The 11,409-nt window shown below is 51.0% G+C and overlaps 1 protein-coding gene across 3 annotated transcripts in view; it reads left to right on the top strand.

Annotated features, from left to right (window-relative positions):
* The first annotated feature begins 704 nt into the window (after positions 1 to 704).
* PPARGC1B (PPARG coactivator 1 beta) overlaps positions 705 to 11,409 on the top strand; it is a 118,922-nt gene continuing 108,217 nt past the window's right edge. For all 3 annotated transcript variants that reach the window (XR_016038025.1, XM_055431495.2, XM_055431494.2), the window contains exon 1: positions 705 to 845. Coding sequence is in view for 2 of the 3 variants with exons in the window: in XM_055431495.2 (XP_055287470.2) it covers positions 768 to 845 (78 nt within the window). In the remaining variant the exon portion in view is untranslated. The remainder of the gene's footprint in view (positions 846 to 11,409) is intronic.

Genomic DNA, 11,409 nt, shown 5'->3' with positions numbered 1-11,409 from the left:
AAACGGGGAGGCCAGTGGGCCAGCAGGAAGCTGGCCACTTCAAGGCACTGTGGCCATGGTCAGAGAAGGCGTTGAAGTTTTCGGGAGCGAAGTACAGAGTGAAGGAAGCCAGAGAGAGAGAGATGGTTAAGAATATGGGTCAACGCATCTTCCAAAGAAAATATTTTTTTAAAAAAGCTTTCCCCTCCGAGGAGCCTTCCTTGATTTCTCCCTTTGACCTATGGTATCCCTCCCTCTCTGGCTGCAGCCCAGCGAGACACTCAAGCCTCCAGGGAAGTCAGACCTGGGCTTTGTCTTCCTGTATTAAACTACGTCGTGGCTTCAAAAGAGGTCCTCTGCCTTCTGAGGCCTCAGTTTCCCCAGCTGTGCCGAAGCAGGTTGTCTCGTAAGGACCCGCCCAGCGCTAACGCAACGTGATTCGGTCGGCAGGAGCAGTGGGCTGCCTGCATTGCTGCGCAGATATCGGGCTGCTGGCTGAGTACCGTCACCCGGCTGCGGGCGCTCTCCTCCCGGGCCGGGGGCCGCGGACGAGGATCCCGGCGCCATACACTGCGCAGGGAAGAGGGGGCGCGACCCCCGGCTTGCGCGGGCGCCCTGCGGCCCCGCCCCCGCAGCCAGCGGCCCTGCGGCAGCGGGGGCCTGAGCTCCGCCCTCCCTCCTCCCGCCCGCCGCCCTCCCTCCTCCCGCCTCCCTCGCTCGCTCGCTCGCTCCCTCCCTCCGGCCGGCTCGGCGCTGACTCCGCCGCACGCTGCAGCCGCGGCTGGAAGATGGCGGGGAACGACTGCGGCTCGCTGCTGGACGAGGAGCTCTCCTCCTTCTTCCTTAACTATCTCGCGGACACGCAGGTAAGATCAGCAGGAGCCACGGCCGGGGAGCCAGGGCCGCTGAGCTGCGGGGGCTGCCGCCGCAGCCGCGGAGGCCGGGAGGTAGCGGTGGGCGCATTGAGGGGATCGGGGGTTCCAGACTGCAGAGCCCCCCTTCCATGCACCCTGCGATGCACTTCTTTCTGGGGACGGGGAGCTGGAGGTCCCCCCACCACGCATGCCGGACCGTTGCGGTCGCTACGGCTGCTGGGGAGGGTCTAGGCTTGGTTGCTTGGAGTCCGGCCCACCCCCACCCCCCTGCCCGCTGAGATGGGGGGGTTCCGTGCTTCCTTGAAGAGGTTGAACCGCGTCAGATGTGGGGGACCCTCATGCTGAGTCTGGGTGCAGAAGGCGCGCCCTCAGGCTCCCGGCACTTGCTGCCGTACTTTCACGTGGACTTGTGGCCCCGGCGCAGGCGCCTGTCCCGGTCCCCGGAGTCCCCTGATCCTCCGGTCTCGGGTACCCGGTCTTCTACAGCTAGCCCCCCCTCCCCGAGGCTCTCCAAAAGCTCCCGCAGCGCGGAGTTTCCTGCCAATTGCCCGCTGAAGACATAGGAGTCTGCAGGGCACGTGGACATGCGGGCGGGGATAGCACCTTCCTGGTTTCGCTACCCGGTGGAGCCCCCAGGGGCGAAAACCCGGCAGGATGGGGCCAGAGGACTGTCTGGGGGCGCCTGGGTCCCCCTGCAGCGCGCGGCCCCTGGTGCGCGCTCGGCGATGCTGGGGGAAGGGAAGGCGAGGCGGCGAACCGGGCTCAGGCTGCGCCTGGGAGACCCAGTGGCGACACGCGCGTGACAGGAGAGGGTGCTCCGTGGGGCCGGGAGGGGCGAGGAAGCTGGTTATTTGGAAACGGGGGTGGTGGTGGTGGGGTTGCTGCTGGGATAAACTGCCTGGAAAATGCCCGCACAGGGAGTGCGCGCCCCCTACCCGTTCCCCAGTTTTCCCCACCCCATGCCTGTTGCAAGCATAAAGTTTGGCCCCATAGTTAGCGTTTTTTCTACGGCCACCCCGGCGCGGGTAGCGGGGAGGCTAGGGGTGCAGCCGAGCCGCGAATGAGACCCCGGATGCGGGTGCACGCCGGAGGCAGAGGGGCTGCTAGGCTCTACCGGGCGCGGCTTGCTAGGGCTGGTTTGGTACCTGGAGTCTGAGCGCCGGTGCCGGCTTGTTTTGCATAACACTGGAAGGGAGGGGGAGGGGGGCGGGGTGTGGGAGGGGAGAGAGGGAAACTTTGCTTCTTGTTATATCTGCCTGTCTTTGGGCGGCAGCAGCTGTCATGGGACCGGGTGGGCGGGGAGAGGCTTGCTAGCTGACTCCTTGCCTTGAGATGCGACTTAGAGGGGACGCAGCAGCCGAGACGTTCAGCTCTGGGGGACTCTGGGTGGCGAGTCCCGCTGGCTGCTGGGACCGCGCGGCGTGGCGGGGTGTTGCCGAGAGGAAGCCCGCCACGCACAGAAGAAGGCCGGTCCCTGACCGCTGCGGACTTCCATGCGTCAGGGAACCGCCGGGCCTCGTGGTCGGTGGCAGGATCGCTTGGGTGGGTTCCGGGCAGGGGCCGCAGGGGCTAGTGACGTATGATGGCGCTACTCCAGGCCCCGGGAAAAGTGTGATGAATGGTCTGCGCGCGGGAGTGTATGTTTGTTGTGCACACGCCGCGCGCACCGGGCGCGTACCTTTACCTCTGACGAAACTGCAGTGGAGCTCCAGCGGCAGGCACCGGGCGCCGGCACTCACCCCGGGGCGGGGGGGCGACTGGATACAGGGTAGGCAGAGTTGCTGCTAGGAAAGTTCTGCCCTCGGCCCTCTCGCTTGTCCGGGGGTGTCTCCAAACCCTTCTACTAAGACGCGGATGTAGGAGGCCTGAAATAGCCAGAAACTCGTCCAGAGACCCACAGGAAGAACTCATTCACTTTGGACCCGACGCCAGGTTTCAATACCATCTTCTGTGTTCGTCGGCTCACATTTGCCCTGTTAGCCGTCCAGATTGCCTACCCAGCAGGCAAATTTCACCTAAGGAAACTAGAAATTTGGGTAATCGTGTATCAGCAGAAGCAGTGCAGTGGAAGTTAATCTGGGACGTTTTGCTTTTTTTATGTAACCACGTGATGGGCTGAGGCCCTTCGGGTGATCTCTGCCGTCCCAACTTGGGAAGTGTAATTGATAGGGGGGAGCTTTGCCGCCGCCCCTAGAAGGCTCTGAGAGCCAGCCGGAAGAGGACCTGGGCGGGTCTTCGCGGGCCTCCTCATTTTACAGTTGGGGATCGAGGCTTTGAGGGCTGGACGGCTGGTACAGGACCACGCAGCCAGTGGGTGACAGAGCCACCCAGGGCTCCTGACTCCAGGTCCTGTGTGTTACCTCGAAATAGCACTGGACTTGGAGTCAGAAGGCCTGAGTGGAGTCGCCTTCCCCACTCTCTGGCTGGGTGACCCCGGAGCAAGCCATTTTAACCCTCGAGCCTCCTTTCTCCCATCTGTCAAATGGGGCTGGTGGTGCCGGCAAGAGAAGCCCAAGGCCCGGTGGTTGGGGGTGAGCACTGTTTGCATGTGAGATGTCTGGTCCTTCCTGTAACTTCCTCTCCTCCCCCCCAGACCCTCCCTGGCCCTCCCCTTCACCATCTCCCCCTTTGGAAGGGGTGGAGAGAGTGAATAGAAAGGTAATTTATGGTCTTTATCCCAAAGACTTGTCTTTGGCAGCTAATCCAGGGTTAGATAGATGGAGGATTTCTGTTGCGGAGACTTAACTCGTATCCATTCAGGTCAAAGTTCAGAAATTCAACAGATTAAGGGTTGTGAAAGTTTCTTGGAAAGGTTTGGGGCATGTGTCTCAAAGGACTTTGTGTTGGCTTCTCTTTGTTCCGGGCCCCTGCCTGTAGTGCCCTCACCCACCATCCCTGCGTGGCCCTCTACTCTAGCAGGCCTCTCTAGCCCAACTTGCCCTGCTTTCTCTAGCTTCTGGTTGTCTTGGTTGTGTTATACAACCAAGCATTTTGTGTGTGAGTCCTGTGGCCCAGTAAGATTCTGGAATTAGAGTTGTACCTTTCATGTCTTTGTGCCCCTGTGTCACCTGTCACCGTGCTGAGCTCCTTTGCTTAGCTCTTGGCTCGGCACAGAAATGACAGACAAGGGACGTTCTCAGGCTGGTTGGGGGGACAGCTGGGCCGAGTATGGGGAGAGAGGAATGCAGAGGGCTGCAGCTGTGGGCAGTGACTTAGGCTCCAGAGACCACATAGTAAGCCCACACTAAATATGGGTTGTTTGAAGACACTTGGGACATCAATCATAGATGTGCAAACTGTCAGAGATGGCAGGATCTTTATAAATCATCAAGTCCAACCCCTTATCATTTAAAAATATTTAATAATAGAATTGTTAGGAAATACTGGCAAGCATAAAGAAAAAAAATGAAAATATGTAATCTTACCCAAACATAACCACCATTAATTCTTATATGTGTTTTCTGACTTCTTCTTTCCTATTGATTCCTATGGATTATATCTTTTGTACAAAAATGGAATCATTCTTTGTATAGTAATTGTAACTTGGAATCACACCGTTCCAACATGCTTTTTTTTGTCCTCCAAACAATATACTTTCCACAAAGTAAGTAATCAGCAAGTATTCTACCTAATATCTTAATATCTTAATGATTATGTAATATTGAGGGTTGAACCAAAAGGTATTTAATCAATCCTTTATTGTTAGTCATTTAAGTAGTTTACATATATATATATATATAGCTCTTGTAAGCCATGCTGAAATGAATATCTCTGCGTATGTCTTCTTTTCTTCATTTAAATTCCTAGAAATGAATTACTCTGTCAAAGGAACTATGCAGGCATTTGGTAAACACATTTCTGGATTGCCTTCTAGAAAGATTGTGCTAATTTGCACACTAGCATTGTATGGGAATGCCCAGTTCCCCACACCCAGAAAACTCTTGGCATTTTAATTGTTTTTCATTTTTACCAGTCTATTCATCAATAAATTTTGTCAACTTATTGTTTTAATGTGCATTTCTTTGATGACTTGTGCTGTTGAACCTTTTCCCCAAATGATTATGGGCCATTTATGGTTTGTTCTGTGAAATGTCGTGTTAGTGAAATTGGCCCATTTTTCAGTTGGTATCCTGTTTCCTCGTTGTTCTAAAACTGGATCTGAACACCCGAAGGAGCACCTGCCACATGGAGAACTGGAAAAAATGGCTTTACTAGTGTTGACTTGCTCGGTCTGGAATGCTGTTACTTCCACAGCCCCTGAAACCAGGGCTAACTTCTTTCCCAAGTCAAAGTTCTGGCCATCTATGGGGCAGGTTGAAGTGCAACCTTTGCTGGGTGCGTTTACCCACTTTTCATCTGTGTGAGACCCAGGAGACTTAACTTTTTCACCTGAGTGCAGAAGGGGACCCACTTGCTGGCTCTGCTTACCAGAGACCCAGGGTTCACTTTCACTGGGGCTTCCTGGCTGGTGCTAATGATCAGGATGCTTGTGGAACCCAGGAAAGGCAATGGCCCAGCAACTGGGCCCTGGGGGTTTATGTTTCCCCTTCACCCTAGGCCCCTCCTCTCCCCAGCTGTTGCAGGCTAGCCAGAAGCTTCATCATTGCCAGGATGTGAGTCACCCTTTTCCTTCTCTCTCTGGAACAATAGAAGGAATACTGGTTTGAGTCAGAAGAAGCCTTGCAAATGGGGGCTTATGCTGGGAAGCGAGTCCCTAACATGATCATTGCAGTATTAATAGCTATCTCCTCCTGCATTATCATCATCATCAATGCCATTTTATTGAGCATCCTCAGTAAAATGCTGTGTGCTCTGCTGAGCCTTCTGTTTGCATTTTAACATTTCATTCTCATAAAGATTCTACAAAGTATAGATGCCATTATTCCCATTTTATAGCTGAGGCATTTACAGTTTCAGAAAACTCATTAACGTGCCAAAGATGATCTACCTACATTACCTTGGAATAAGTGGAAATGCCAGGATCAGTGGGCAAGGTCCCCAGACCTCTTGATTCCAAGTTCCGTGAAGACAGGGACTACTCTTTCTATTCATCGTCTTCCAGCACCTTGAGCAAATGAAGCAAATTGTCAAGATAGAAGGCAGAACTACTTCTCTAGTTCTCTGTTCCTCAATCTATGAAATGGGGATACTAGGTCCTAACTCTCAGGATTAGAAATTAAATAATAGAATGTACATAAAATGAGCATCTATTGTGCACAAAACTTGGAATCCTTCTGTCTCTGAAACACTTTAGAAGGGCAAGATCAAGGATAGAAGGATAGAATTAATTCCTGCCCATGCAAGCTTTTCTCTGTAAGAAAGGGAAGAACAATTCTTGTGATAAGGATGGAGGGAACCCAAATAAAGTCATTTAGAAGAGAATGAGCAGGGTTGTTTACTGTCTCTGCCTCTCCAACATAGTTGAACGCCTCAGTTACATTCTGTGGACACTCAGCTGATGAGGAATCAGTTGAACTGGACTGACCTTCCTGTTACTCTCCCTGACTTCCAGTCTGGGTCCTTGTCCATTCACAACTGGGTTCCTGTATTTACTATCACACCAGACTTTATCCTCTCCTGATTGTCCTCAGCCGCGGTGGCAGATCAGTTCTCCTAGAGCACGTGTCTGATGCCACGCTGTTGCTCACACATCATGCATGACTCCTTGCTGTCCTTAGTTGCTCAGTCATGTCCCACTCTTTGCGACCCCAATGGACTGTAGCCCGCCAGGCTCCTCTGTCCATGGGGATTCTTCAGGCAAGAATACTGGAGTGGGTTGCCATGCTCTCCTCCAAGGGATCTTCCCAACTCAGGGACTGAACCCAGGTCTCCTACATTGCAGGCGAATTCTTCACTGTCTGAGCCACCAAGCACTCTTAAATGCAATCCTAAAGTTTAACCTCATGCACAAGGGCCTTCAGGTACTTGAGGCTGAAGAGTTAGGTTCCTGACTTTATCCCAAGCTGTCTGCTTTCTTTTTGGGATCCTGGCCTGCCTCAGGCTATGTCATGAATCTTCCAGGAGGTATTGGCTTATGCAGCTATTTTCTGTCTCCTGTTGGAATTTCTACTATTTCCATTATTCATCCTGCATAAGACTCAGCTCCCAAGCTATCATTTTGGTGACATCTCACATCAAGGTACCACTGCTCCATCCCATATGTAGCAGAGAGCATTCTGAAGTCAGCCTGCCTGGGTTTGAGTCCTGGTTCTGTGATTTACCAGCGGTGAGACCTTTGGTAGGTCATGTGACTTCTCCGAATTTCCATTCTCTCAGGTGTATAGATAACGATAAATAGGACTTCCCTCATAAAGCTGTTTCACTACGGAGTCAATGAAAATCAAAGGACAAATGGATTTAAAGCACCTAACAGAATGCATGGCATAGAAGCACCCAATGATAGATGCATCTCTTGTAACATATGTCTCATTAAGTGTTTAGGAAATCACTCCAGATTGTTAAGCTCCATGAGGGCAAGCATTTTTGTTCACTTCGTTAAACATTTTTTTCCTACAATGAATAGACAAATGTCTGGAACACAGTAGCCATTCAGAATCCTCACTGGGTGAATAAATGAGCTAGACTATGAGCCTTTTCAGAGCACATGTTCATCAGACGAGGCAGACTAAAAAATCTTTTGGAATGACCTGAAAGTTCCTCTCCAGACATCCATCCCCAGCATTTTAATATATTCATAGCCTACCTGTGTTTCAAGCCCCTGCTCGCACTTGTCCACTCTGGAAAGCCTGTGCAGCACACTGTTCTTCTGACGTGGAGGGTGCCACTTACTATCTGCTAGTGCTTTGTTTTATTTTCTGTGCAGCATGCAGGCTCTCAGTTCCCTGACAAGGCATCGAACTCATGCCCCCTGCAATGGAAGTGTGAAGTCTAAACCACTGGACCACCAGAGAAAGCCATGCTTGTGTGCTTTTATCCCTATAACTAGAATGACAGCTCAGGAAGGGCAAGAAAAAATACTTTTATCCTGGTCTGGTTTTGTGTTTACCCATTAGGTAGGCAAATTTTTGAGCAGAACAATGTTTTATATGACTAGGTGTCAGTTCTCTTCAAAGAACTTTGTATTTTAAATATTTTATGATGGAAAATAGCGAACATACACAGCCAAAGCCAGTGGCAGGAAGGGAATCGAGAATAGCCATGCCACTGTCACCTGGCTTTGGCCATTTTTGACAAGCGGCCACTCCTGTTCGTCCACTCACAGACCACATGTCATCTGTGGCTGTTCAGTGTGTATCTGTGAAGAGACTTTTGAATACTGTTGCAATGGTTTCTTCCAGTAATGGTGAGATTGCTTCTGTTTTCCCCATTTTGTAAGTGATGAACTTGAAGCATGGAGGGGTTAAAGCAGTCTTGCAGGGTCTTGGAACTAGTGAGTGTCTAACCTGGGATTTGAACATGGATTCTTGAACAGCTCACTCTCTTGGGAGGGACCTTGGAGCACATCAAATTGACCCCTACCATTCCCAGAAGAAGGGACCCTGGGGCAGAGAAGGAGAAGCCACCTTGTTGGAGGAGGCCCAGGTCTCCTGCTGCTGCTGCTGCTAAGTCGCTTCAGTGTCCGACTCTGTGCGACCCCATAGACGGAAGCCCACCAGGCTCCCCCATCCCTGGGATTCTCCAGGCAAGAACACTGGAGTGGGTTGCCATTTCCTTCTCCAGTGCATGAAAGTGAAAAGTGAAAGTGAAGTCGCTCAATTGTGTCGGACTCTTTGCGACCCCATGGACTGCAGCACGCCAGGCTTCCTTGTCCATCACCAACTCCCGGAACTTGCTCAAATCGTGTCCATTGAGTCAGTGATGCCATCCAATCACCTCATCCTCTGTCATCCCTTCTCCTGTGTTCAGTCTTTCCCAGCATCAGGGTGTTTTCCAAGTCAGCTCTTCACATCCGGTGGCCAAAGTATTGGAGCTCCAGCATCAGTCCTTCCAATGAATGTTAAGGATTGATTTCCTTTCGAGTTGACTGGTTTGATCTCCTTGTAATCCAAGGGATTCTCAAGAGTCTCCTCCAACACTACAGTTCAAAAGCATCAATTCTTCAGCACTCAGCCCTCTTTATGGTCCAACTCTCACATCCATACGTGACTACTGGCTTTGGCTATACAGATCTTTGTTGGCAAAGTAATATTTCTGCTTTTTAACATGCAGTTGACCTTGGGTTTTCTCATTAGGTGCTCAGGACCATTCCTTGAGGGTGACCAGGTTGGGAGACAGAGCTGAGAGGAGGAAGCTGGCCTGAAGGTACATAGCTAGCTAGCTAGGCTCTGGTGGCAGCAAGACTCCAGGGCTCCTGCCCTGCCCTTCCTTTAAGGTAGAGCCTGAGTTGCCACCCGGGCCCCAGGTCTAGAGAAGGAGACCAGAGAGACTTTTACAAGTCACTGGCAAAGTCTTTGATTAATTATCCCCAAAGGCCGGTAATAATTACTGCTCTTTTAGGGAAGAAAACAAAGGTTTGCTCTAATTATTTGTTTCAGTGGCTGAGAGGTCTTTGAATCCTAGGATTGTACTCTGCTTGGGATGAGCCCTGTGGCCTTTGGCACAAGAGTTTTTTTGTGTCTGTGTGCCTTAGCACTTTTATCTAGGAAATAGGACTGATAGTAGCACATACTTAAGGGGTTTTCTGGGAAAGGGAATGGCAACCCACACCAGTATTCTTGCCTGAAGAATTCCTTGGATAGAGGAGCCTGATGGGCTGCAGTCCATGGTGTCGCACACACGACTGAGTGACTAACACTTTCACTCGGGCTTCGCTGGTGGCTCAGATGGTAAAGAATCTGCCTGCAATGCAGGAGACCCAGGTTTGGTCGCTGTGTTGGGAAGATCCCCTAAAGAAGGAAATGGCTATCCACTCCAGTATTCTTTGCTTGGAGAATCCAATGGACAAAGGAGCCTGATGGGCTAGTCCATGGGGTTACAAAGAGTCGGACAGGACTGAGCAACTAACACTTTCACTTTTTCAAGGGGTTTTACAAAAGGCTGTTTGAGATGATGCCTGTAAAGTGTTTAGAAATGCTCAGTATATAGGAGCCATTGTTAAAAAACAGACAAATATAATTCAGACCTTGCTATTTATCTTCCCACTGAACTCTTGGTCCTTGATCCTGTCTTAGCCCTGAGGTTCCTAGTATTATGATTTCCTTCGCCCTGTCTTTCTAGGGGGACTGGAGAGGAATCTCCTCCAGCCTTAGCCAAGTGTTCCCATGCTGACTTTTCAAAAAGCAAATCCAGTTAGATGCTACTTAAAGAGAGGAGAAGAAATATCTGTGATTAAGAGCTCTGGGCTTTGGAGTTTAACTGCCAAGGGTTTAAATTTGTATTCTACCATTTACTAGCTGTGTGACCTTCACCCAGTGTCTTAACCTCTCTGACCCCAGTTACCTCATGCAAAATTGGGGATAATTATAGTATGTTCTTAAGATAACTGCAGGAGAGAAATGTGCCTGCCACATTGCCTGACATAGTAAGCCATTGTGAAGATGACAGTGGTAATTATGTAAATACACCAAGGTAAACTTGAGCTTTCAGGGAGCTGGGAGTGCCTTAGAGACCATCTTGCTCAATGCCCTTACCTTGAGGTGAACAAGCAGACAGGGAGCAGACTAGGGAATGCCTTCATATCACCCAGCCTGGCTGCTGTCTGCTTGGCCAGAGCTGGCTCTGCATAGCAGGGACTCAACTGTCTGGGACCCACTGTCTGGGAACTCAGCCGGGCGAGCCCTGCTTGGCTGAGATGGATGCTCCCCGGCAGTTCTGCTGCCGTGTTTTTTCCTTGTGCTTGCCTGGCAGAACAGAGTCATTTAGCAGAGGGAGAGCGAGGAGACGTTAGAAACCAGGCCCTGAGCACTTGCAGCAGCCGGCCCACGAGTGGCTCCCTGATGTTGCCATGGCAAACAGCCTTGGCAACGTGGCTGCTTGAACCTTATTTCTGGTCTCAGGATCTTCTCTGAGAAGTGTCGTACCCAGGACATGGGGAGGGCCCTGCCCTGGTTCTTTGTCACTGAGGATGACCCAGCCTTCATGCTGCTAGTGACCCCAGACCCCAGCAACCCCTGCTCAAGACATCTGCAGGCTCATCCTTAGTGGCCTGCAGAAGCAAGCTCCTTAGTACAGCGTCCAAGACCTCAGATGCTTACCCATTTATCCGTCTATCTGTCCATCTGTTATTCCAGTACTGCTGACCATGCAGCACTGTACCCATTGTCACAAGAGCAGAACAATAAATTATTTTTAACATGAATCCTGGTGCTCCTAGACTGCTCTCCTCTTCAACCATATCCTTCAACAGTGATGATGATGAGAACAGTTAAAAACTGCTAATCCTTTCAAGAACAGCATTTAATTTCAGAGGAACCCCATGAAGTGGGGTTTATCCAACTTTGCAATTGGGTAAACTGAGGCTGACTTCCAGTTCATGGTGCTAATATTGTTTTGCAGTTCCTTCCCGACACCTGGCAACCCCTAGGACCCCTACCATAAGGTATCTGTTGCCCCTCCCCAACTCCAGCAGCATCCTTCAAGGCCTCAAGGGCTGCCT

Source organism: Moschus berezovskii, chromosome 8, assembly GCF_049115385.1.
Source record: "Moschus berezovskii isolate FMDL1 chromosome 8, NW_MosBer_1.0, whole genome shotgun sequence".
Taxonomy (NCBI): Eukaryota; Metazoa; Chordata; class Mammalia; order Artiodactyla; family Moschidae; genus Moschus; species Moschus berezovskii.
This window is presented reverse-complemented; position numbering and strand designations above follow the sequence as displayed.